The sequence below is a fragment of the Meles meles genome, chromosome 17 (assembly GCF_922984935.1).
Source record: "Meles meles chromosome 17, mMelMel3.1 paternal haplotype, whole genome shotgun sequence".
Classification (NCBI taxonomy): Eukaryota; Metazoa; Chordata; class Mammalia; order Carnivora; family Mustelidae; genus Meles; species Meles meles.
Genome location: NC_060082.1, coordinates 43,645,332 through 43,668,033, shown reverse-complemented (window position 1 = coordinate 43,668,033; position 22,702 = coordinate 43,645,332). Strand labels below are relative to the sequence as shown.

At 43.4% G+C, this 22,702-nt stretch overlaps 1 protein-coding gene across 1 annotated transcript in view; it reads right to left on the bottom strand.

Moving 5' to 3' along the window:
• The window catches only part of PAPPA2 (pappalysin 2), a 302,543-nt gene that overhangs the window by 22,289 nt on the left and 257,552 nt on the right, over window positions 1–22,702 (bottom strand). Inside the window, exon 20 of the mRNA XM_045982073.1 lies at window positions 16,043–16,114. Within this exon, the coding sequence (XP_045838029.1) occupies window positions 16,043–16,114 (72 nt within the window). The remainder of the gene's footprint in view (window positions 1–16,042; window positions 16,115–22,702) is intronic.

The following is a 22,702-nucleotide window of genomic DNA, read 5'->3' as shown; positions in this document are numbered from 1 at the left end:
ATGTAATAGGTGCCCAGAAATACTATTTTAAGGGAAGAAATGAGTAAATAGGTATAAAGCAGTGGGCACTGTTTAATGACAATGGTATAAGTTGGGAAAGGAGGCTATGATTCTTCTGCAAATCCTAGCCATCGGGTGAGCAGCAAGCTTTTAGATAGAGAAATGGTATGAAACTCACACAAAAGAGCTGGATAGATTTTGGTTTTTTTCATGTGCTGGAATTTGGAGCCCTAGATTCTGTAGCTAAGCTTGGAGAGGTGGGAAGATGCTTCCCATGCATGAAGTATTGTACATTCCTGGGTTAGAACATGTTTTCTTTGGGGGTTGTTGTGGTTTCTTTCTCTTTTCTCTTTTCTTTTCTTTTTTTTCCCCCAGCTTTGGAAGCATTTCATGTTTGCAATAACAATAACAACAACAAAAATATGAGGTTGGCCCAGTATGAATCAGGAGAGAATTTGTTCATGCAGTGGATGTAGGGGGTGGAAAGAGGGGGGAGGAAGGTGGAAGGAGGGGAGAAGAAAGGAAAAACATACTCTCCAGGAGCTCAGCAGAAGAAAATGCCATGCCTGACACGTGGCTGGCACAGAGGGCAGCAACATCTGTTCCCATGAGGGTCCCGGGTGTGCACTGCTGTGTGTGCACATGTGTGTGCATGTGCGTGTGTAAGGAAACACCCAGGCTCTGTGTTTCAGGAAGCCTGCTCGTGGCTCCAGCCTCACTGGGTCTGAAATGCTGCCCTCAGCGGTGGCCTCTTACCATGGGTTAGATCTCCCGCCAACTTATTCTTGCGAAGTATGTTGCAGGCTAGAATGGGCTGTGGAAAACAAGCCCGAGAAAAGCCACAAGGGCCTCCTGACCCATTTGAATTTTTCTCCTGCCAAGTTCTCATTACTGATCTTAAATAGGAAGGAAAACAGTGTATAAGGTTGAAGAAGCTATGGAGAACTTATGGGGGGAGAAAGGCTTACACAGGACTTCTGGGTTCGGGGTGCTGGGACAAGGAAGAGGTAATAAGTCTGTTTGCAAAATAGGTATATGGTTTTATTTTGCCAGTTTTTTTCCATCTTGGTTAAGCATTCAGAGACTCATTTTTCCTCGCTTGTTCTTATTACTCTGTTCAATGAAATAGAGGAAAACTAAGGTGGAGGGCGTGTATCCTCTATGGACAGTAGGCATCCTTTGAAGGGGGAGCTTCTGGAGAAAAGGTCCCTAAGCTCTTGGGCTGGTGTGGGAATGCTGCTGCAAGTCTCAGACCCGAGCTTTCATTAGCTCCTTAGACAAGGTTCGGATGCCCATGTTGGGTGCCTACACTTGGAAAAGCCATGCTCACTGCAGTCTTAACACCAAAAAGTATTCAGTAGAAGAGACTCTTACAGGGGCACCTGGGTGGCTCAGTGGCTCAATGGTTAAAGTCTCTGCCTTCAGCTCAGGTCATGACCTCAGGGTCCTGGGATCGAGCCCCACACGGGGCGCTCTGCTCAGCGGGGAGCCTGCTTCCCCGCCTCTCTCTGCCTGCCTCTCTGCCTACTTGTGATCTCTCTCTCTGTCAAATTAATAAATAAAATCTTTAAAAAAAAGACTCTTAAAGGACCAAAATCAGGGTCTTTTGGCAGTCCTCTCACTCTTTACAAGTTAGCAAAATATTCCTTTTCCCCAATGGAATCAAGTTGCTTAAGGTTGTTATCCCACTGCCAGTCTTTTCCAACCCTGTGGCTGCCCTTAAGTTCCTACCTCGACCATCCACGCAAACGATATTTACTGAGCATTGACCATGTGCCAGTCACTGTACCACTTTATTAAGGACTTGAGATACGACAGTGAATCAAAGAAATAAAAAGTCCTGCCCTGTGAAGCTCAAATCCCAGTGGGGAAAATAGACATTAAATATAACAAATAAGTAATTATTTAGTGAATTAGAAAGTCACAGTCTTATTTAAAAAAAAATAGGGCCGCGTAAAGGAAGCAGGAGGTCTATGTGTTGGGCAATAGGCAGAGAAGGAGGGAGTAAGAATGGTTGTCATTTTCAATCAAATGGTCAGAGATGGAATATTTGGGGGATTGTGCAAACCATTTGTAAGGACTCTGGCTTTTACTCTGAGTGAAAGGAGGATGGTTGGAAGGCATTAGCAGAGGACTGCTTAGCTTTAACTTATATTCTACCAGCAGCCTTTGGCTGCGGAGCAGGGAAGAGGCCACAGGGTGGTGGTGTGACCAGCCAAGAGGCAATTGTTCCAATGCAAGCAGTGGATGGTGATAGCTCAAACCAGAGGGCAGCAGCTGGGACCCTGAACAAGTGGCTGGTTTGCAGACATATTTTCAAGGTCAAGCTATGAGGCTACCCTGATGAACTGGTTGTGGAGGATGACAGAAAGAGAGGAATTAAGACGACACAAAAGATTTTGTCCTGAGCAACTGCAAGTATGCAAGTATGCATCCATTGAGATGGGAGAGTCCACACGAAGAAATGAGCAACTGGTGTCTGTGAAACCCCTGGGTTCTTGAATTCCATCTGCTACTCTTCAGACTGTCTTTGGTCATGGTTACTTCCTTCTCGCCTGACTCAGATTTACCTTGGGCCTCCAGATTCTCAACCGGATTACTCACAGCCCATAGATATATTCAAGTCTCATCCATATCCACTGAAATTACTGCCCATCCCACTTCTTCTACTGGCCAACTTTTGGAAACAATATTTTTTATTTGCTGCATCAAATTTCTTGTCTATTTCTCAACCTATCACCCTCTCCCCAACTCCACGGCTACATGTGTCAGGGATTTCAGTGAGTGCTTAAATCACAAACCTACTTTTCTCTTGCCAATGCTCATCTTGTTTGTCTACTCTGTAGCACTTATTGCCATTTCTCCCCCTGAAGTCTCTCTTCTTTCATGGTTTTCCTGAGACCACTCTCTCCTTCATTTCCTTCCACTTTCCAGTCATTTGCTATCTCCTTGACTAGTTTCACTTCCTCTTTTCTTCCCTTACATCACCTGCCTCCTGCCGGTTCTTTTCCTCTTTTCTCCCCATTCACATGCCTTGAGTGACCTCATCGACTGGCCACCTTCAATCATCATCCTTATTTCTTATTATCTTGCCTCATTTCTCAACCCAAGTCACTGAGTGAGACTGTTCCTGAACTTCTATTTCCAATTTCACTAAACTCACCCAGTCTAAAGCCTATCCCATTATGTCCTCCTACAAGGCTATTTCTTCTTTGCAGAGCTCAGTGGCACTCACTATCCATCCAGCCACCAGTGAATTAGTTTCAGAACCTCATCTTCCCCATGAGATGTGATTCTAGAATCAGTTTGATATCTTAAAAGAAAACCCCTCAATGGTTATTTCTTTCCATCTCTATTAGCAGGGGTCAAGTCTGTGTTCTCACCTCCTCTCTTAAAATACAGACATCGTAACCTAAACGTTCTACTGATCACCTATCTCTTCTCCATGGTCTTCATCTCCAATAGTACATCAATGTGATGTTGTTACCAGTTTAAAAAAAAAAAAAAGTGAGGCTTTTCAGTGCCTTCAGAATAAAGCTTGTATATGAAGCATGGCAGCATTCAAGACTCTTTCTAATCTAGCCTGGGCCTCTCTAACATCACCTGTAGTCTCACCTGCCCTGTCCTCTGGCAGTTGTCCAGACATCCTATGCATTGTCAAACCGCTATGCCTTGTGCTCATACTCTCCTCCCTGCCCACAAGGCTTTCCTTTATCGCCAACTAGTGGAATGTTTATGTCCTTCAAGGTCCCGTATGACTGCCATTTTGCTATACAATTTTTTCCAAATTTGATGTCCCACACATACTTCTTGCCTGCTCTGTAAGCAAATACAATCACTTTGTTTCCACTGTTTCCACTGTTCCACTTTGAACACACCTCTCCCCCAAATCAGACTGGGGGTTCACAGGAGACAGGGTTTTTGTCTTGTTTCCCTTCACATAGTCTTCTACTATGCATGGACAACATCTAGTCCATGAATAAGTGCTTCTTTACCTAACCCTTACACTCTCAGGAGCTCGCTACTTGAAAAGATTTTTGCTTGGCTTCAGGCTGAAATAAGTTAGAAAAGACAATGGAGGAGAAAAAATGAAAATAGGGTACGTTGTCTCTGTCCAGTGTCTTTTGTTTGTTCCATAGAGGCATACAGTCCGTCAGAGGAAGTGTTAGTAACAGTACACTGCTCACTGAGCTTGTATTATGGGCCAGGCTCAGTACAAGTAAAACAGGAATCGAATTTGTTTTTCTATCTGTTCCCTCTGCAAACCCCACTAAGATGACTGTCAAGGAATAAAAAAGGTATGAAATCACAAGAGAAAAGAGAATATGAGAGAGAAAGATGGTCAGTAGAGAATTCGGCAATTAGGACGGTGGGAAATAGAGGGGATGAGTAGCCACTGACACAGAGAATTTGAGGAAAACAGAAACTTAAGTGTCTGAAATGCGACAGGACCCCCCAAAACTCAAGAATTAGAAGTGTCAGGTGCCTCTATAGGCTGCAATACGGGTGTGTGTGTGTGTGTGTGTGTGTGTGTGTAAGGGATGGTATCAGGGAGCTCAAACCCCATCTTCTCTACTAGGATATCAGTAAGTAATTCCTAAATGAAAAAAAAAATCCAGATTAGCAGAAGAATCATTAAATAGATATGTGTGTATGGATGCAGATATTTGCAGATGTAATTTCCAGAGGAAATAAAAGAAGTAAGACAGAAGAAGAAAAGAAGACATGGAGGTATCATCTCTGTCCTGAGAGCCTGGCCAACTGGTTTTCTAAACTAGGTCCATGTATGACTTCTATAGAATTAAAATTCAGGGCACCTGGGTGGCTCAGTGGGTTAAGCCTCTGCTTTCAGCTCAGGTCATGATCTCAGGGTCCTGGGATCGAGTCCTGCATCGGGCTCTCTGCTCAGCGGGGGAGCCTGCTTCCCCTCTCTCTCTGCCTGCCGCTCTGCCTACTGTGATCTCTGTCAAATAAATATTTTTTAAAAAAGAATTAAAATTCAGTTTAAAAAACATTACACAACAATATAGTAAGCGTGGAGCTGAGATTTAAATCCATCAGTCTGGGGTCAAAATGTGTAGTCTTTCTTCTACACATCTTGTTTGTCACAATTTGCAAAGAATCGCAATCTATTTGGGAGTGTCCCCCTCTTCTTTGTCATCAGTCACGGCCGGGTTAGTCAGAAGAACAGACACACAAACACACGCCCAGTATGTGTATAGACATAGGTTAGTCAGAAGAAGAGACACACAAACACACACACAATATGTGTATAGACAGACGCCTGGACTTTAGAGACTAAGAAATGAGGTAAAAGATTTCCTAGGGTACCGTGTTACCACTCAGTCATTTTAATAAAGTATGTAATCAAATCATCCCACTTAAAGAGATACCAACTTTAGTAGAATGAATCAGAAATGACTCAAACTATATGCACTTTCTGAAAGAGCTTGCTTCTATGACTATTTAATAAAGGCATTGTGCCAATGTTGTGCTAACTAGTACACTAACCGATGCTCTATAGGTTCCTAAACAGTCTCAGTGAATGTATTTGAGTTGTGCTTAAATGTATTTAAAACATATTTTAGAAGCTAGTTAGACATCATAGGGGACCAATGTCCCGGTGAAAAGAGACTTATGGGTAGAACCTGACTGTATTTGCTCGCTCCTAATCCTAACCTCATTATAGTCATGGGGAAGCATCTGGAAGGTCCAGCAGGTTGAAGAAAAGAAGGGAGCAGTTCTGTGATGCCAATTTTGCAGGAGGGTAACATAAACTGTCTTCAAGCCCAGGCAGGAAATGATAAAGAAAAAGAACTGAAAAACAAGGAAAAGCACAGAGTAATCAGAAAAAGGGTACGGTGGGAGGAGGAAAAGGGACAACCCTGCCATAAAGAGAATTAGCAGAGTGAGAAAGTGGCCCACCCGGGAAGCAGAGGAGACAAAGAAGGCCAACTGCAGCCAGTTAGAAAGCCCACCAGGATGCACAGTGTGGCTCCACGGGAGGTTAAGGGAGGCATAAATTCTCACAAATGTTGTTAATCTAGATGAGGTTTTACAATTTGCATGGTCGTGCTTTCAGGGTTTCACTTTTTTAAAAAATGAGGAGGGGGCGGGAAACAATGGTTTTAGCTTTCAAAACGAAAACCTACTCCTAATTAACATTTGGAGTCTGATTTTCAGAGTTTCCAGCTGCAGGATCTAAAGTAGAGCCCCGAACTGGAGGGGACTCCGGACAAGTGGAGAGACATGCCCGGATTTTTCAGCCTGGTGCAGAGATTGCACAAACCTGGCAGAGAAATTCACAAACAAATCTCGAGGGGATTGGAATTTGGCAGGCAGTGAGCCTGGAAGACAGCTCCAACTTAAGCTAATTTTCCATTTTTCTCCGGATTTCTAACACGGCTAACACGTATTCAGATTTAGATTTGTAAGAACCTACACCATCCCTACGAGAAGCAGAGTAGCTGTCCCCTTTACCGGCATCCGCGACCTTATTACTCTTACTATGGACGTTTTTATGGCCCCTCCTCACCCATGTAGGCCTAAAGAATTTGGCAAGAATGTAAAAGAAAAAGTAAGTCCATATGATCTGTCCTTCAAGAATCAGCAGGGAAGGAACAGTTATTATATCTGATCTGTAAACAGCTAAAATGTGGCAAAGAGAAGTTTAATTACTGGCTATTATTTAAACGACAACATATAAATAGAAAGGGAACGAGAAGTTAAACCACTTCATAATCACACAGTGCACGAGCAATAAAGTCAGGATAGAACGTTTGGTTTCCTGAATACAGCTATCATAAAAAGGATTCATTTTTCTCTTTTTATACTTACAATGACATACTCAGGTCCTGAGTTTTGTTTTGTTTTGTTTTCGTTTTTGTTTTTAAGAACCAGTCACAATCCCACCTGGTCATACTTCAAAGTTCAAGCCTTGGGCATTTATTAAAAGTAATTTGTGACTCTGGGGATGGAATGGTTTTCTGAAGCATAGTCGTAGAGGTCAACCTTAAGGGCAGAAATGAGAAAAGACTGAGAAAAGAATGGCTGGACAGGTTGCACTGCCAGGGAAGGGGAGAGAAAGAACAAATTTCGAACAGACACAGGATCTTCATATGCATGCCCTTTTCCAGTCCCCCGGGCACAACTGTCACCAGTGCGGTGTTTCCTGCAGCTCTGAAGACCAGCAGGTCGCAAACCCGGGACTACACTGGAGCTTCCCAGAGGATCCGCACAACTGGGTTCTGTGCCCCCACCGTCCCCGCCAAGGGCCTCTGACTCGAAGCCCTGACCCGAGAGTCTGCACTGCTCACAGGTGGCCCGGTGTGGCGGTGGCGGCCAGGGCCGTCCATCGCCCCGGGGGCGTCCTGTATCTCCGCAGGTGCAGGCCCAAGTGTCACTGCTCTAACTTGAGGCTCAGCCTGCCCTAGGGGTGAAATACGACCCTGTCTGACTCACTTGGGTCTTCGAATATTTCACTGGGGAGGAAATGTTCCTTCCTGCTTTCCTGGAGGAGGGCCAACCAGTTTAGCTGCCACGGGAAAGGCAGGACTTCTGCACTGGAGTCTCCTAGATGCTCATGCATTGCATTGCACATTGAAGAATAAAGATCCCTCTGATTTATGATGGTGTTGATGTGTTTTTCCACCCAGCACTGGAGTTTCACATGGTCAAATACACACACACACACACAAGCCTGCACCCCACCAGCCTCTCCCTTCCCTGGGCTCAGATCATCTCATTCAGATCTGTAGACAGTCTGTGCCCCAGAATAAAGCACACCTCTTAGAACAGGACTTTTTGGTCTGACTCTAGCCCCTCTCTCTTGGCTCAAGCTCTGGGCAAGAAAAAAAAAAAGGTATAATAAAAGTTTGATTTCCCTGCTGTCATTTCTACCTCATGAATTATATACTGGCCCCTGCATCCCATCAACTTAGAGCAGTAACCGAGGCAGTGCCCGTGAGCCATCAAGAAGCCCAGCTAACTGGGCTACCATCTGGAATAGAAATAATAAAAGGGAGGCAGAGAGAGAGGTCCAAGACAACACAGAAGAAAGAATCCAAGGAATGGTGTAGCAGATGGGACGAATTAGGGATGGGAGCATTGTTGGTATCAGCTACTAAATGTGTAAGAAAATACAACTGCCCACCTACATTTAAGTAAATGCAGCCGTTCTGCCGAAGCTAAATTTGTCCCCAACTCCTCCTCACCTGGTCTTTCCAAGCCCAGTTCCTTCCTATACAAATTCCTATCAAGGGAGTACTCCTATGGCAAGGATACATACAGATATCTCTACCAGTTGTTTTAAGAAAACACACAAATATATTTACATTTAAATCCACACCATGCTACATCTACAGGGACAGAGAACACCAAAACCTTTTCTGTGTTTGACACAGCAGAAAGTATTCAATTGTGCAGAGAGAGGACAATACACACCCCCTTAAAATGTTCCAAAGGCTAATATGACTTTTAAACACATCTCTTTGAAACCTTGTATAAAGTCTAACACTGCCAGGATATTTCACACAGATTTAAATAGTTTATTCAGTTTTTAAGCCCATTGTTTTCTGTTCTGTTCTTATGGGGGATGGTGACTGTTAACTCTTCTGTAGGTAAAGTATCTACAACCTGAAAATATTTACTACGTTCATCTTCAGCCTGCTCTTCTTTGGCTTAAAAATCCCCATTGCTTTTGATTTTTGACCCCAAATGAATTATCAGCTTTTGAGATTATTCTTGCTACTTTCCACAAGGTCTGTATTTCAGACCTTCAGTACCCCTGAAGCAAATAATACACTATATGTTAATTTAAAAAAAAAATGGTCTGTATTTTCTTTTCCTTTTTTTTTTTTAATGGCTACGGAGGCTAGATCTAAAGAGAAAACAGGAGTAGACTAGTGGTGAGAAGAATGAAAAACAGGGAAATACTCAGGTTTTTTCTTGGTCCCAAGTATACTCATTGTCACGTAGCTTGTTTTAAGAAGAGGCACGCTGTTGTTTGCCTATGATGAAAAATGATTCTTAAAAATTTTCACAATTTTAAAGCAAACCAGTGTTTCCTGGTTTCTAAGAATTTTACTTTTGCTACTCTCTGCCAGATGTTTCTACCTCTGTCCTTGACCTCTAATCTACGTTCTATTTCAGGTGATTTATTTATTTTTCTCCAGAAACTACTGGAAGATGGATCCTTTGCTCCCCACATGCAAGGTGCTGCCATGTCCTCTCACTGAGGGGTGCATTCTCTTATCCCTGCTCAGTGTTTCTCAAAGTGCCATTGACAACCCCCTGGATTAGCAGCACCCCAAAGCAAATGCTTGGACCTCACCTCAGACTTGACACGTCAGAATGGGGGGAAGAAGAGGCAGTACCTAAAAATAAGCACTTTAAAAATAAGAAGCCCAGGGACACCTGAGGGGCTCAGTTGGCTGAGCATCGGACTTTTGATTTCGGCTCAGGTCGTGATCTCAGGGTCATGAGACAGAGCCCCTTGTTGGCTCCATGCTCAACACGGGATTCTGCTTGGGATTCCCTCTCTCCCTCTGCCCCTCACCCCTGCTCTCTCTCTCTCTCTCAAATAAATAAAATCTTTCAAAAAAAAAAAAAACCTAAGAATGCAGGTAATTCTTTAGCTCATTTTTAATAAAAATGACCCGCCGACTCCCTTGCCCGTGTGAAACCAGTCAAGATCGGGGTGTGGCCAGAACAGGTCTTGAGTGTTCCACTGGTCGGGCCGCCCCGTCCTGCACAATCTCCAGCAATGACCCACCTTGCGTCAAACTCCTTAGCTGCCATCTTAAACTGGGGGCTCTCTCATCTGGACTAGAAGGGCACACCTGCTAAGTTTAAGAAGTGATTTCACCTTTATCTCTCTGTCTAGTCGTTCTGACACAAAACATGGAGGTGGTAAGGAAGGGCGTGTTCCTTAGAAGGATAGGACTTGGACTAAGAGAAACTACCCTAGACCTGTTTCTCGTAGAAAAATCAGACTTGCAGGCATGAAGATATTATTGCTCAACCCCCTTTGACCTTTAAAATAGCGTATACTGGGGGCATCTGGGTGGTTCAGTGGGTGAAGCCTCTGCCTTCGGCTCAGGTCATGATCTCAGGGTCCTGGGATCGAGCCCCGCATCGGGCTCTCTGCTGGGTGGGAGCCTGCTTCCCCTTCTCTCTCTGCCTGCCTCTCTGCCTACTTGGGATCTCTCTGTCAAATCAATAAATAAAAATCTTAAAAAAATTAAAAAATAAAATAAAATAGTGTATACTGCACAGCTTCCCTCCAGTTTCTGAGGGCACCTCATTCTTCCAAGAACACCAGACCGGCTTAGATAGGGTGCCAGAGTTGTATTAAGCAATCCTTGACCCTATCTCCCTCCAGATCAGCCTGGCCTCTTTTCTCCTCACGGTATACACACAAACATGGGTATTGTCCATTGTATGAGGATGAATAGTGGCAAGGAGCATAACTTATTTTGTAACAGAAGCCACTCAGTATTACTGATAAATGAAATTCAATTAATGTTTATCACACGCTCAACTAATGTTTAATGAACATTTATACAAGAGGTGCTTGTACGTCCTTTATCATGTTCTGACTCTCTATCTAACCTATCTTAGTCTGAGTTTTCTCTTGCCAGCTAGTGCCAGGATGGAAGCAGTAAAACCAAAAGCAGGACTGGTCTTGAACAGATGCCAAGAAAGAACAGTGCCAATAGATTTCCAAAATGCAACCCATCCAGGGACTAAGAAATAAAGGTTAACTGAGACGACCACAAATCTGAACAGTGGCCCGTTAAGAGAAGGAATCACGGGTATAATTAACTTCAAAATCTCACCAAAATCTTTAACCCTCTGAAAGATAAAAAATCCTCAGAAACAAGGGAGGTTTGCAGTTACTCCTGAAAAATTAGCATGACCTACACATTACTGGCGTGCAACCTCTCTGAAGGCCCCAAGCTGTATCCCATGGGTGTGTCTCCAAAGTTTTGTGAAGCTGGTTATCTGACCAACAAGTTTATTTTTTTTAAAGATTGTATTTATTTATTTATTTATTTGTCAAAAAGACAGAGAGAGAGCGAGCATAAGCAGGAAGAGCAGTAGGCAAAGGGAGAAGCAGGCTCCCTGCTGAGCACAGAGCCCAATGTGGGACTTGATCCCAGGACCCTGGGATCATGACCTGAGCCAAAGGCAGACACTTAACCGCGTTAAAAGATAAATCTAAAGGATGGAAGTGAATTTCAAGCCTGCCTCTATGTGTCAGACAGCCTTTCTTCTGCTATTCCACGCAGCCCTCGCTGTACCTGCTGCTAGGCCTTTTGATTCTGTGCATGTCAGAGTTTCTAGTCTTTACTTCTTCTATTCCCACCCTGCGTTTATTTCCACGGTGCTGCTTCTCAGAAGACTGATCCAATCTTTTTCAAATTTAAGACTCTCCAAGTTCTACCTTCAGCTCTTTCCCTGCCTTTAGGGAAATGAAAACAAGTGTCACTGAAGAATTGGGCTTTTTTCCCCAATAGGGATACAAAAATAAAGAAATCACACATCTGACACTGGGAAGCCTGCAGTCTGTGGGAAGGAAGGGTCTATCCAATAATCTTGAAATAATGCGGTAAGTAAGGATCACACATCTGACACTGGGAAGCCTGCAGTCTGTGGGAAGGAAGGGTCTATCCAATAATCTTGAAATAATGCGGTAAGTAAGGTGATAGGCATCTGTAAAGTTATGCATAGAAATTTACATGAGAGATGGCAGCTAATGCCCAGAAAGACTTCCTTGAAATTCCCACAATATCTTAAAAGGCTTTGTAAGTTTTACTAGGACCTGAAGAACGTCAGTTACCCATGGTTACCTATACTATATAATAAACACTCGTGAGGATATAAACTGGGTATAAATTGACTATTTCTGACTTCTTCATACATATCATTGTTTCGATAAGACCCTATCCCCACATAGTGAACAAGGGTAGATGTTTTTGATTTGTATTTGGTCCTAACTATTTGAATATAATTCTGCTTCTGATCGCCTTCACAGCTCCCACTTTTGAAAAAGGAAGGGCACGGCTCTGCAGAAGTGTTAAGGGGTAAAAAGAGAGTGTGAGAAACTGTAATCCAAAATGGAGTCTGCTGAGAAGGACACAATACGTGGTCACAGAAAAAGTAGCACCAAACGTGAGGTCAGTGGGCTCTCAAGTTTAATCATCTGGCAGGGGAAATTAATCTTTTCTCTCCAAAAGGAGGCTGTAAGTGTGGTCTTTATTCCCAGCTGCATTCCCTGGAGAACAAGGTGTTCTTAGTTTAAGTGGAACCTAGGGCTGTGGACTTTGGCAGAATTCATAAATACGACTTTATGAAAGAAAAAGGAAGGAACGGAGGGGGGAAAAAAATCCAGAGAGGGCAACACATGTGACCTGACAGTGTCTTAGTGTTCATGGATTGAACAAACACTCACTTCAATCATTGCCCCACAGAATGAAGATGCCTCCTGGTGTCTCTCTTTCTCTTGCCGTGTCAGGAAAAGAGTACACTTTCTTGGGCAAGCATTTGGCAAAATAAGTGTTTGTTTCCTGCACAGTTATCTTAGACCATTTGTATACTTGTCTACAATTTTAATGAGCACAGGTCTGGGAAGAGGAAGAACAATCAGGAAACCAACGCAGTAGCCCAAGTGGGAAATGCTGAGGCGCCAAGAAGGGACACAATGGTAGGAATGAAGAGAGCTACTCATGGAATGATCTGGTGACCAACTGGCCTAGTGGCTGACTGGACCTGGTGACTATCTCCATGAGTTCTGTGAATTATGGATCTCAGGGGGCTTCCCCAGGAATGGCCTGTTTCCCCTTTCTTCTCTCATTTTTTTCCTTTTCCCATCCTCAGGGTTTGTACCGACTCACCTTGAGGCCACAAGAGCAGTTTGGACTCCCGCTTTCTGCATTACTCACTCAGTAAGCATTTACAAATTGCCTAACAGTTCACCACGAATGCCACTACTTTGTACCCATCAGCCATGGACCAGACACAGCATGGTACTTAAACACTTCGTGGACATTATCACGATAATGCCTTAACACACTCCTTAAAATCGTTTTGTCGCCTATACTTTGTTGCCCCCAGTACAGAATAAGACACAAGGCTCACGCCACTCAGTTGGCCTTGGATTTGAATCTCCATTTGTGTGACCCCAAAACTTTTCCACCAACCAAGCTACCATTCCCTGCGCACTTGCAACTTACAAAAGAAATAGACAACGCGAGGAGGAGCAGGTCAGGACAAATAGGAGGAGTGTCAGGTTAAGTTTTGAGAAACACCCAGAGAAATAGAATTTCATGTATGAACAAGTTTGGACCACTGAGACAAGGCCAATGCAGGTGACAATGAGAAGGTGAACTTATTTACACAAGATATTGTAGAAAACACCTTAGAGCTATCTCTTGAAGAAAGCAAGAAGCATAGAATAATGGAGCACTGAAGGTGAAAACTCGGTGGCCAAGGGGGTAGGACACAAAAGAGCAGAACTGACAGGAAGCAGGACACAGATGGGGGATAGCGGGTGATGGATTCACTGTCTTGAGCTCAAAGGAATGAGGTACTTGACTTTTACAAGGCTGGATGTCTCACGGGGACATCTTAGAGTTATATTCAGTACTGGAAAGCAAAAAAAAGAAAACTCCTTTTAGATACTGGGGAACAAATGTCTAATTTGAGCTCAGATTTCTGTGCAGCACTTTCAAGACTTCCTCTCATCCACTGAGCTCTCTTTGGTTTATCTTGCCTCGGGATCTGTTTTCCCTCCGTCTATCCTTGATGCTCTTCAGTTGCCCCTAATATATTTAGCTGACTTTTTCCAGTAAAGAATTAGGTGTCTGCCAAGTGGCCAGTTCCAGCATCTCTCATCCTTTCTTCTCCTGTTCCGCCCCTCTCTGCATTTCTTACTACTTACATCTTCAGAGTTTCTTCTCCTTCTCCTCCTGTGTCTGATTCCTTTCCTTTCTGGTGCATATTGATGCTCTTTTTTTCCCCCCTCTTTCTTCCTTTCACCCCACGGGCCAGACCTTGAGAACCACTGGAGCCAAGGGTACCAGAAGCTGTCAGGTGGTCAAGACTCAGCTGCACATGGCAGCCATTGGGCAGGGTAGTCACAGGAGGGAGTGGAGTATTTCCTTGTCACATTAACAAAGGCTAGGAAGGAGGGAAACCTAGGAAGCTCTGGTTAAGAGATCTAGAGGACATGCTGGGGCTTCAGTGAGGAGGGGAGTACATGAGGAAAGCTCTGCGTTGTAACCTTCTGGGAAACACGGAAGCCAGCTCCAAGCCCCATCACCCACCCTCCCTCTTGCCATCACACATAGAAGCAGCAGAAGGGAATTCTCAGGATCCCTTTGATCTCTTCCCAGTTCTGAGTCCTCTGTCTGTTTATCTCCCTCCTTCCCTGGCCTCCTCTTCCTTCTTTTTACACCCTGCCCAGTGGATGAGTCACTGCCCCTCCTCCCCACCCCACTGCCATCTGTTTTTCTAATGATGGCAGAAGATGAGCTGTTTTGTTGGCCCGAGCGGTAACAAAGCATACTCCATGCTAGCATTTTCCCTGATGGACTCTCAGAGCGCTATTTTATTGGTGTCATTTCCCCCACCCAGTTTTCTCTTTGTCTCAGACCCCACCCTTTCCCCCTCTTTGGCCTCATGTAGATCCCAGTTTCCCAGAATTCGATAAAGAGAAACAGGGATACAGAAGAACCGAGGGACCAACGAGCATGTGGGTTGGGTGTGTGTTGGGGGGAGGGCGCTGGAAATCAGCAGCAGTGCAAGCTCTTGCTGGCACACAGGGAGCAGCCAGAATTACCCAAGTGTCACCGCTAAGTCGCTTCATTACTTGCAGTGAGAGATCTGGATGGCAAAACCTATTGTGACTGAGGGACTATCCCCAGGGTGAGAGGGTTTAAATAGAGTGTGTGTGTGTGTGTGTGTGTGTGTGTGTGCATGCGCATGCACACGTGCGTGTGTGAGAAGTGCCTGCCCGCCTCCTATCCCCACACCCCGCCACCTCCCCACATCAGAATTCCAGGACTCCTGCGTCAGTCTCCCTCAGTAAGGCTCTGCCTCATTCTTGACTCTTCTTCACAGTAACTCCTGTTAATCTAGCTAAGGAATTCACAGCATGCTAAATCCCCTACTAGAAGGCACTCCTCTGTGTGAAGAAGTACACAGGATTCCCTGAGGAAGTAAAGGTCTGATTCAAGTTAGTCAATGGTGGATTACAGGTCTACCTCAGAGGCTGAGCATATAAACGCCTGCATGACCCAGGCAGTTGATGCCAAGGAGGGAGGCACACTAGGTAAGAAGCCATAGGGAGAGGGGAGCATCTTGCTCACCCCAGAGCAGCTGCCCTTCTGGAGTTGTAGCTGTTACTTAGAGCCAGCTAATCGTTGCCATGGTTGCCAGATAGTCTTGTTTTTCAGGAGACAAATCTGCACAAAGTGTTGCATACTGATTTTTACTGGGAGTATGTGTGTACGTGTGTGTGTGATATTATATATACATGTACAAGTTTCATGTAGAAGCGCAATTTTTAAATATTGGCAACCAAAGCAAAATTGTTTTCAGACATGGGGCTGGCCAGACAAACCTGTCTGTAGGCCATCGGTCTGCAAAGCCCTGATCTAACTAAGCACAAGTAAGGTCTAGTTACAGAATCCCAAGACCATAAAAAATTCTGATTTGCTTTTGACTTATTTTTTATTAAGTCATTTAAAATGAGACCCTAGAGATTTTGCAAAAAGAAGAAGAAGAGGAAGAGGAAGAAGGAGAAGGAGAAGAAGACAACGACGACAGAAGAAGGAAGAAGAAGAAAGAAGAAAAAAGGAAGAGGAAGAGAGATCCTAATATCTGTAACTTGGGGATTGGAGAGCTGAATTTAAGTGACTAACCAAAGGGCACAGGAGCAAGATCGTGAATTAGAAAGGCTCAACTCCCTGGGAGTTAAGCAGACTTAAGAACTCTAGTCTGGGTTGGGGGTGGGGGAGGGGGAGGGCGTGCAGCTTACCTCACATGACTGAATGCAGTGGACCAGGACAGGGTCTGGGTGCCATTGACGCCGCCCAGTGCACACGATGCTCTGAAGGGGAAGACGAAATAACAGAAAACAAAAACAAAGAGCCTTGGTCAGTAAGAGAAGGGGCAGACCCTGAGCTCCCCGTACCAGCCCAACCCCATTTCCTGAGGAGGGAGACCTTGGCTGTTCCCCACTGAGAGAGCCGAGGCTGAGGCCGGCTGGTCTTTCCTCCAGAGCTGCTAATCCTGCCAGCTGGTACCAGGGTGGAGCTCTCATCCTCTTCATCCTCCTTCGCTCCTCTCTCCCAAGATATCAGAATTTCCAGAGAGGTGTTGGTATAATTTTAAGAAAGCATCCTCTATGTTGTAATGAGTTTAATTTGGCTCTAGGCACAAGATTGTTTCCATTTGTTTTGAAGTTTTCAATAACATTACAAGAAATTGTGAGCTGTCTGTGTTGACCAGGAAACACTGAGGATTTCTAGGGGCTGAAAAATATAGCTTCACAAGAGGAGTCTTGAACTAAAAACGGATCTCAAGAATCCTAGACGATAAGATGTGAGTGCCGAGCAAAGACTGGAAGAGACGCTGCACAATCTGCAGCTCTTGTTAGCACACTTATCCCTTCTTCATGGGCAATGAAAGAAGGTCTACGCCTTGGTTAAGCAGGGTTAACGGGACACTCTGGGCTCAAAATGGCACCTGCATCAAGCGGGAGAGCGTAAGACCACGTTCGTGTTAAACACTGGTGATTGTCTCGGTCCCAATGGTCATTTCCAGATGTGCATTTAAACAGTCATCTACTCTTTCTTGAATGATGCTTATCACCGAGCTTTTTCCTTCCAATTTTTGTATTTTAAAATTTCGAAAGATGCACTTCAGGAGAAGAGGAAGTCCCACAGGAGGCTTCAGGGAGAAAAGGAGATTCTCTCCAGAGCCTGCTATCAACCCAGTCATTTGTAGACTTTCATATGCACATTTTAATTCGGTGCACGAGGAATACAGTGCAATCAGAAGAAAACTAATACACTGTCGGATATGAGCTTTACACAAGATAGTACTTCTGGTAACTGGAAATCATACATTCTAGAATGCTAAGACTGTGCAATAATATGATTGGAGACATTCGCATATATTAATATGTAGGTACATGAATATGAACCTCATAGTTATGAGAATGGGAATCTGCAAGATTTTCCTGGAGTTAATCACTATAAACGAAAACTCTCCTTTCACAACTTCCCTAAAGAGGGGATAAATACCATATATCCTAATAAATTCCAATACTCAAAATTCCACATTGTGGGGGAGGAGTCAAGATGGCGGAGAAGTAGCAGCCTGAGACTACATCAGGTAGCAGGAGATCAGCTCGATAGCTTATCTAAACATTGCAAACACCTACAAATCCAACGGGAGAGCGAAGAGAAGAAGAACAGCAACTCTAGAAACAGAAAATCAACCACTTTCTGAAAGGTAGGACTGGCGGAGAAGTGAATCTAAAACGACGGGAAGATAGACCGCGGGGGGAGGGGCCGGCTCCCGGCAAGTGGCGGAGGAACGGAGCACAAAATCAGGACTTTTCAAAGTCTGTTCCACTGAGGGACATTGCTCCAGGGGCTAAACCGAGGTGAAGCCCACGTGGGGCCAGCGTGGCCCCAGGCCCCGCAGGGTCACAGAAGGATCGGGGGTGTCGGAGTGTCGGAGAGCTCGCAGGTATTAGAATGGAGAAGCCGGCTGCAGAGACAGAGCCGAGGACTAAACTCTCAGCTCGGGGTTACCTTGAACTGGTCGCGGGCTGGGTGAGCTCGGAGAGCGGCTAGAGGCTGGGGATACGGGAGTGATTGGGTGCTGTCCTCTGGGGGCGCACTGAGGAGTGGGGCCCCAGGCTCTCGGCTCCTCCGGGCTGGGGACTGGGAGGCCGCCATTTTCATTCCTGTCCTCCGGAACTCTACGGAAAGCGTTCAGGGAACAGAAGCTCCCAAAAGCGAACCCGAGCCGATTACTTAGTCCAGCCGCCGGTAAGGGCGGTGCAATCCCGCCTCGGGCAAAGACACTTGAGAGTCACTACAACAGGCCCCTCCCCCAGAAGATCAACAAAATATCCAGCCAGGACGAAGTTCATCTATCAAGGAGAAAGCAGATTCAATTCCTAAGACAGCAGAGCAATTCCAGAGGAGGAGAAAGCAAAGCACGGAACTCATGGCTTTCTCCCCATGATTCTTTAGTCTTGTGGCTACTTCAATTTTTTTTTTCTTTTTTCAATTTTTTTTCTTTTTTCTTTTTTCTTCTTAGGCTAAATTTTTTTTAAACTTTTACCCTTTTCTTTTTTAACATTTTTTGACTAGTTCATCTAAATATACATATTTTTTCTTTCTTTTTTATATTTTTTATTTGTTTTATTTTTTAAATTTTTTTCTTTCTTTTTTTTTTCTTTTTTTTTCAGAAGCTGTTTTTATCCCCTTTCTCCCCCCCACAATTTGGGGTCTCTTCTGATTTGGTTACAGCGCATTTTTCCGGGGTCTTTGCCACCCTTTTAGTAGTTTATTTGCTCCTTCATATCCTCTTATCTGGACAAAATGACAAGGCAGAAAAAATCACCACAAACAAAAGAACAAGAGACAGTACCGAAGGCTAGGGACCTAATCAACACAGACATGGGTAATATGTCAGATCAAGAGTTCAGAATGACGATTCTGAACATTCTAGCCGGGCTCGAAAAAGGCATGGAAGATATTAGAGAAACCCTCTCTGGAGATATTAAAGCCCTTTCTGGAGAAATTAAAGAACTAAAATCTAACCAAGTTGAAATCAAAAAAGCTATTAATGAGGTGCAATCAAAAATGGAGGCTCTCACTGCTAGGATAAATGAGGCAGAAGAAAGAATTAGTGATATAGAAGACCAAATGACAGAGAATAAGGAAGCCGAGCAAAAGAGGGACAAACAGCTACTGGACCATGAGGGGAGAATTCGAGAGATAAGTGACACCATAAGATGAAACAACATTAGAATAATTGGGATTCCAGAAGAAGAAGAAACAGAGAGGGGAGCAGAAGGTCTATTGGAGAGAATCATTGGAGAGAATTTCCCTAATATGGCAAAGGGAACAAGCATCAAAATCCAGGAGATGCAGAGAACCCCCCTCAAAGTCAACAAGAATAGGTCCACACCCCGTCACCTAATAGTAAAATTTACAAGTCTTAGTGACAAAGAGAAAATCCTGAAAGCAGCCCGAGAAAAGAAGTCTGTAACATACAATGGTAAAAATATTAGATTGGCGGCAGACTTATCCACAGAGACCTGGCAGGCCAGAAAGAGCTGGCATGATATATTCAGAGCACTCAACGAGAAAAACATGCAGCCAAGAATACTCTATCCAGCTAGGCTATCATTGAAAATAGAAGGAGAGATCAAAAGCTTCCAGGACAAACAAAAACTGAAAGAATTTGCAAACACCAAACCAGCTCTACAGGAAATATTGAAAGGGGTCCTCTAAGCAAAGAGAGAGCCTAAAAGTAGTAGATCAGAAAGGTACAGAGACAATATACAGGAACAGTCACCTTACAGGCTAATAATGGCACTAAATTCATATCTCTCAATAGTTACCCTGAATGTTAATGGGCTAAATGCCCCAATCAAAAGACACAGGGTATCAGAATGGATAAAAAAACAAAACCCATCAGTATGTTGCCTACAAGAAACTCATTTTAGACGCGAAGACACCTCCAGATTGAAAGTGAGGGGGTGGAAAACAATTTACCATGCTAATGGGCATCAGAAGAAAGCTGGGGTGGCAATCCTTATATCAGATCAATTAGATTTTAAGCCAAAGACTATAATAAGAGATGAGGAAGGACACTATATCCTACTCAAAGGGTCTGTCCAACAAGAAGATCTAACAATTTTAAATATCTATGCCCCTAACGTGGGAGCAGCCAACTATATCAACCAATTAATAACAAAATCAAAGAAACACATCAATAATAATACAATAATAGTAGGGGACTTGAACACTCCCCTCACTGAAATGGACAGATCATCCAAGCAAAAGATCAACAAGGAAATAAAGGCCTTAAATGACACACTGGACCAGATGGACATCACAGATATATTCAGAACATTTCATCCCAAAGCAACAGAATACACATTCTTCTCTAGTGCACATGGAACCTTCTCCAGAATAGATCACATCCTGGGTCACAAATCAGGTCTCAACCGGTATCAAAAGATTAGGATTATTCCCTGCATATTTTCAGACCACAATGCTCTGAAGCTAGAACTCAATCACAAGAGGAAAGCTGGAAAGAACCCAAATACATGGAGACTAAACAGCATCCTTCTAAAGAATGAATGGGTCAACCAGGAAATTAAAGAAGAATTGAAAAAATTCATGGAAACAAATGATAATGAAAACACAACAGTTCAAAATCTGTGGGACACAGCAAAGGCAGTCCTGAGAGGAAAATATATAGCAGTACAAGCCTTTCTCAAGAAACAAGAAAGGTCTCAAGTACACAACCTAACCCTATGTGTAAAGGAGCTGGAGAAAGAACAAGAAAGAAACCCTAAACCCAGCAGGAGAAGAGAAATCATAAAGATCAGAGCAGAAATCAATGAAATAGAAACCAAAAAAACAATAGAAAAAATCAATGAAACTAGGAGCTGGTTCTTTGAAAGAATCAATAAGATTGATAAACCCCTGGCCAGACTCATCAAAAAGAAAAGAGAAAGGACCCAAATCAATAAAATCGTGAATGAAAGAGGAGAGATCACAACTAACACCAAAGAAATACAGACAATTATAAGAACATACTATGAGCAACTCTACGCCAACAAATTGGACAATCTGGAAGAAATGGATGCATTCCTAGAGACATATAAACTACCACAACTGAACCAGGAAGAAATAGAAAACCTGAACAGGCCCATAACCAGTAAGGAGATTGAAACAGTCATCAAAAATCTCCAAACAAACAAAAGCTCAGGGCCAGACGGCTTCCCAGGGGAATTCTACCAAACATTTAAAGAAGAACTCATTCCTATTCTCTTGAAACTGTTCCAAAAAATAGAAACGGAAGGAAAACTTCCAAACTCATTTTATGAGGCCAGCATCACCTTGATCCCAAAACCAGACAAGGATCCCACCAAAAAAGAGAACTACAGACCAATATCCTTGATGAACACAGACGCAAAAATTCTCGCCAAAATACTAGCCAATAGGATTCAACAGTACATTAAAAGGATTATTCACCACGATCAAGTGGGATTTATTCCAGGGCTGCAGGGTTGGTTCAACATCCGCAAATCAATCAATGTGATAGAACACATTAATAAAAGAAAGAACAAGAACCATATGATATTCTCAATAGATGCTGAAAAAGCATTTGACAAAGCACAGCATCCCTTCCTGATCAAAACTCTTCAAAGTGTGGGGATAGAGGGCACATACCTCAATATTATCAAAGCCATCTATGAAAAACCCACTGCAAATATCATTCTCAATGGAGAAAAACTGAAAGCTTTTCCGTTAAGGTCAGGAACACGGCAGGGATGTCCATTATCACCACTGCTATTCAACATAGTACTAGAAGTCCTAGCCTCAGCAATCAGACAACAAAAAGAAATTAAAGGCATCCAAATTGGTAAAGAAGAAGTCAAACTATCACTCTTCGCAGATGATATGATACTATATGTGGAAAACCCAAAAGACTCCACTTCAAAACTGCTAGAACTTGTACAGGAATTCAGTAAAGTGTCAGGATATAAAATCAATGCACAGAAATCAGTTGCATTTCTGTACACCAACAACAAGACTGAAGAAAGAGAAATTAAGGAGTCAATCCCATTTACAACTGTACCCAAAACTATAAGATACCTAGGAATAAACCTAACCAAAGAGGCTAAGAATCTATACACAGAAAATTATAAAGTACTCATGAAAGAAATTGAGGAAGACACAAAAAAATGGAAAAATGTTCCATGCTCCTGGATTGGAAGAATAAATATTGTGAAAATGTCTATGCTACCTAAAGCAATCTACACATTTAATGCAATCCCTATCAAAATACCATCCATTTTTTTCAAAGAAATGGAACAAATCATCCTAAAATTTATATGGAACCAGAAAAGACCTCGAATAGCCAAAGGAATATTGAAGAACAAAGCCAAAGTTGGTGGCATCACAATTCCGGACTTCAAGCTCTATTACAAAGCTGTCATCATCAAGACAGCATGGTACTGGCACAAAAACAGACACATAGATCAGTGGAACAGAATAGAGAGCCCAGAAATCGACCCTCAACTCTATGGTCAACTAATCTTCGACAAAGCAGGAAAGAATGTCCAATGGAAAAAAGACAGCCTCTTCAATAAATGGTGCTGGGAAAATTGGACAGCCACATGCAGAAAAATGAAATTGGACCACTTCCTTACACCACACACGAAAATAGACTCCAAATGGATGAAGGACCTCAATGTGAGAAAGGAATCCATCAAAATCCTTGAGGAGAATGCAGGCAGCAACCTCTTCGACCTCAGCCGTAGCAACATCTTCCTAGGACCAACGGCAAAGGCAAGGGAAGCAAGGGCAAAAATGAACTATTGGGATTTCATCAAGATCAAAAGCTTTTGCACAGCAAAGGAAACAGTTAACAA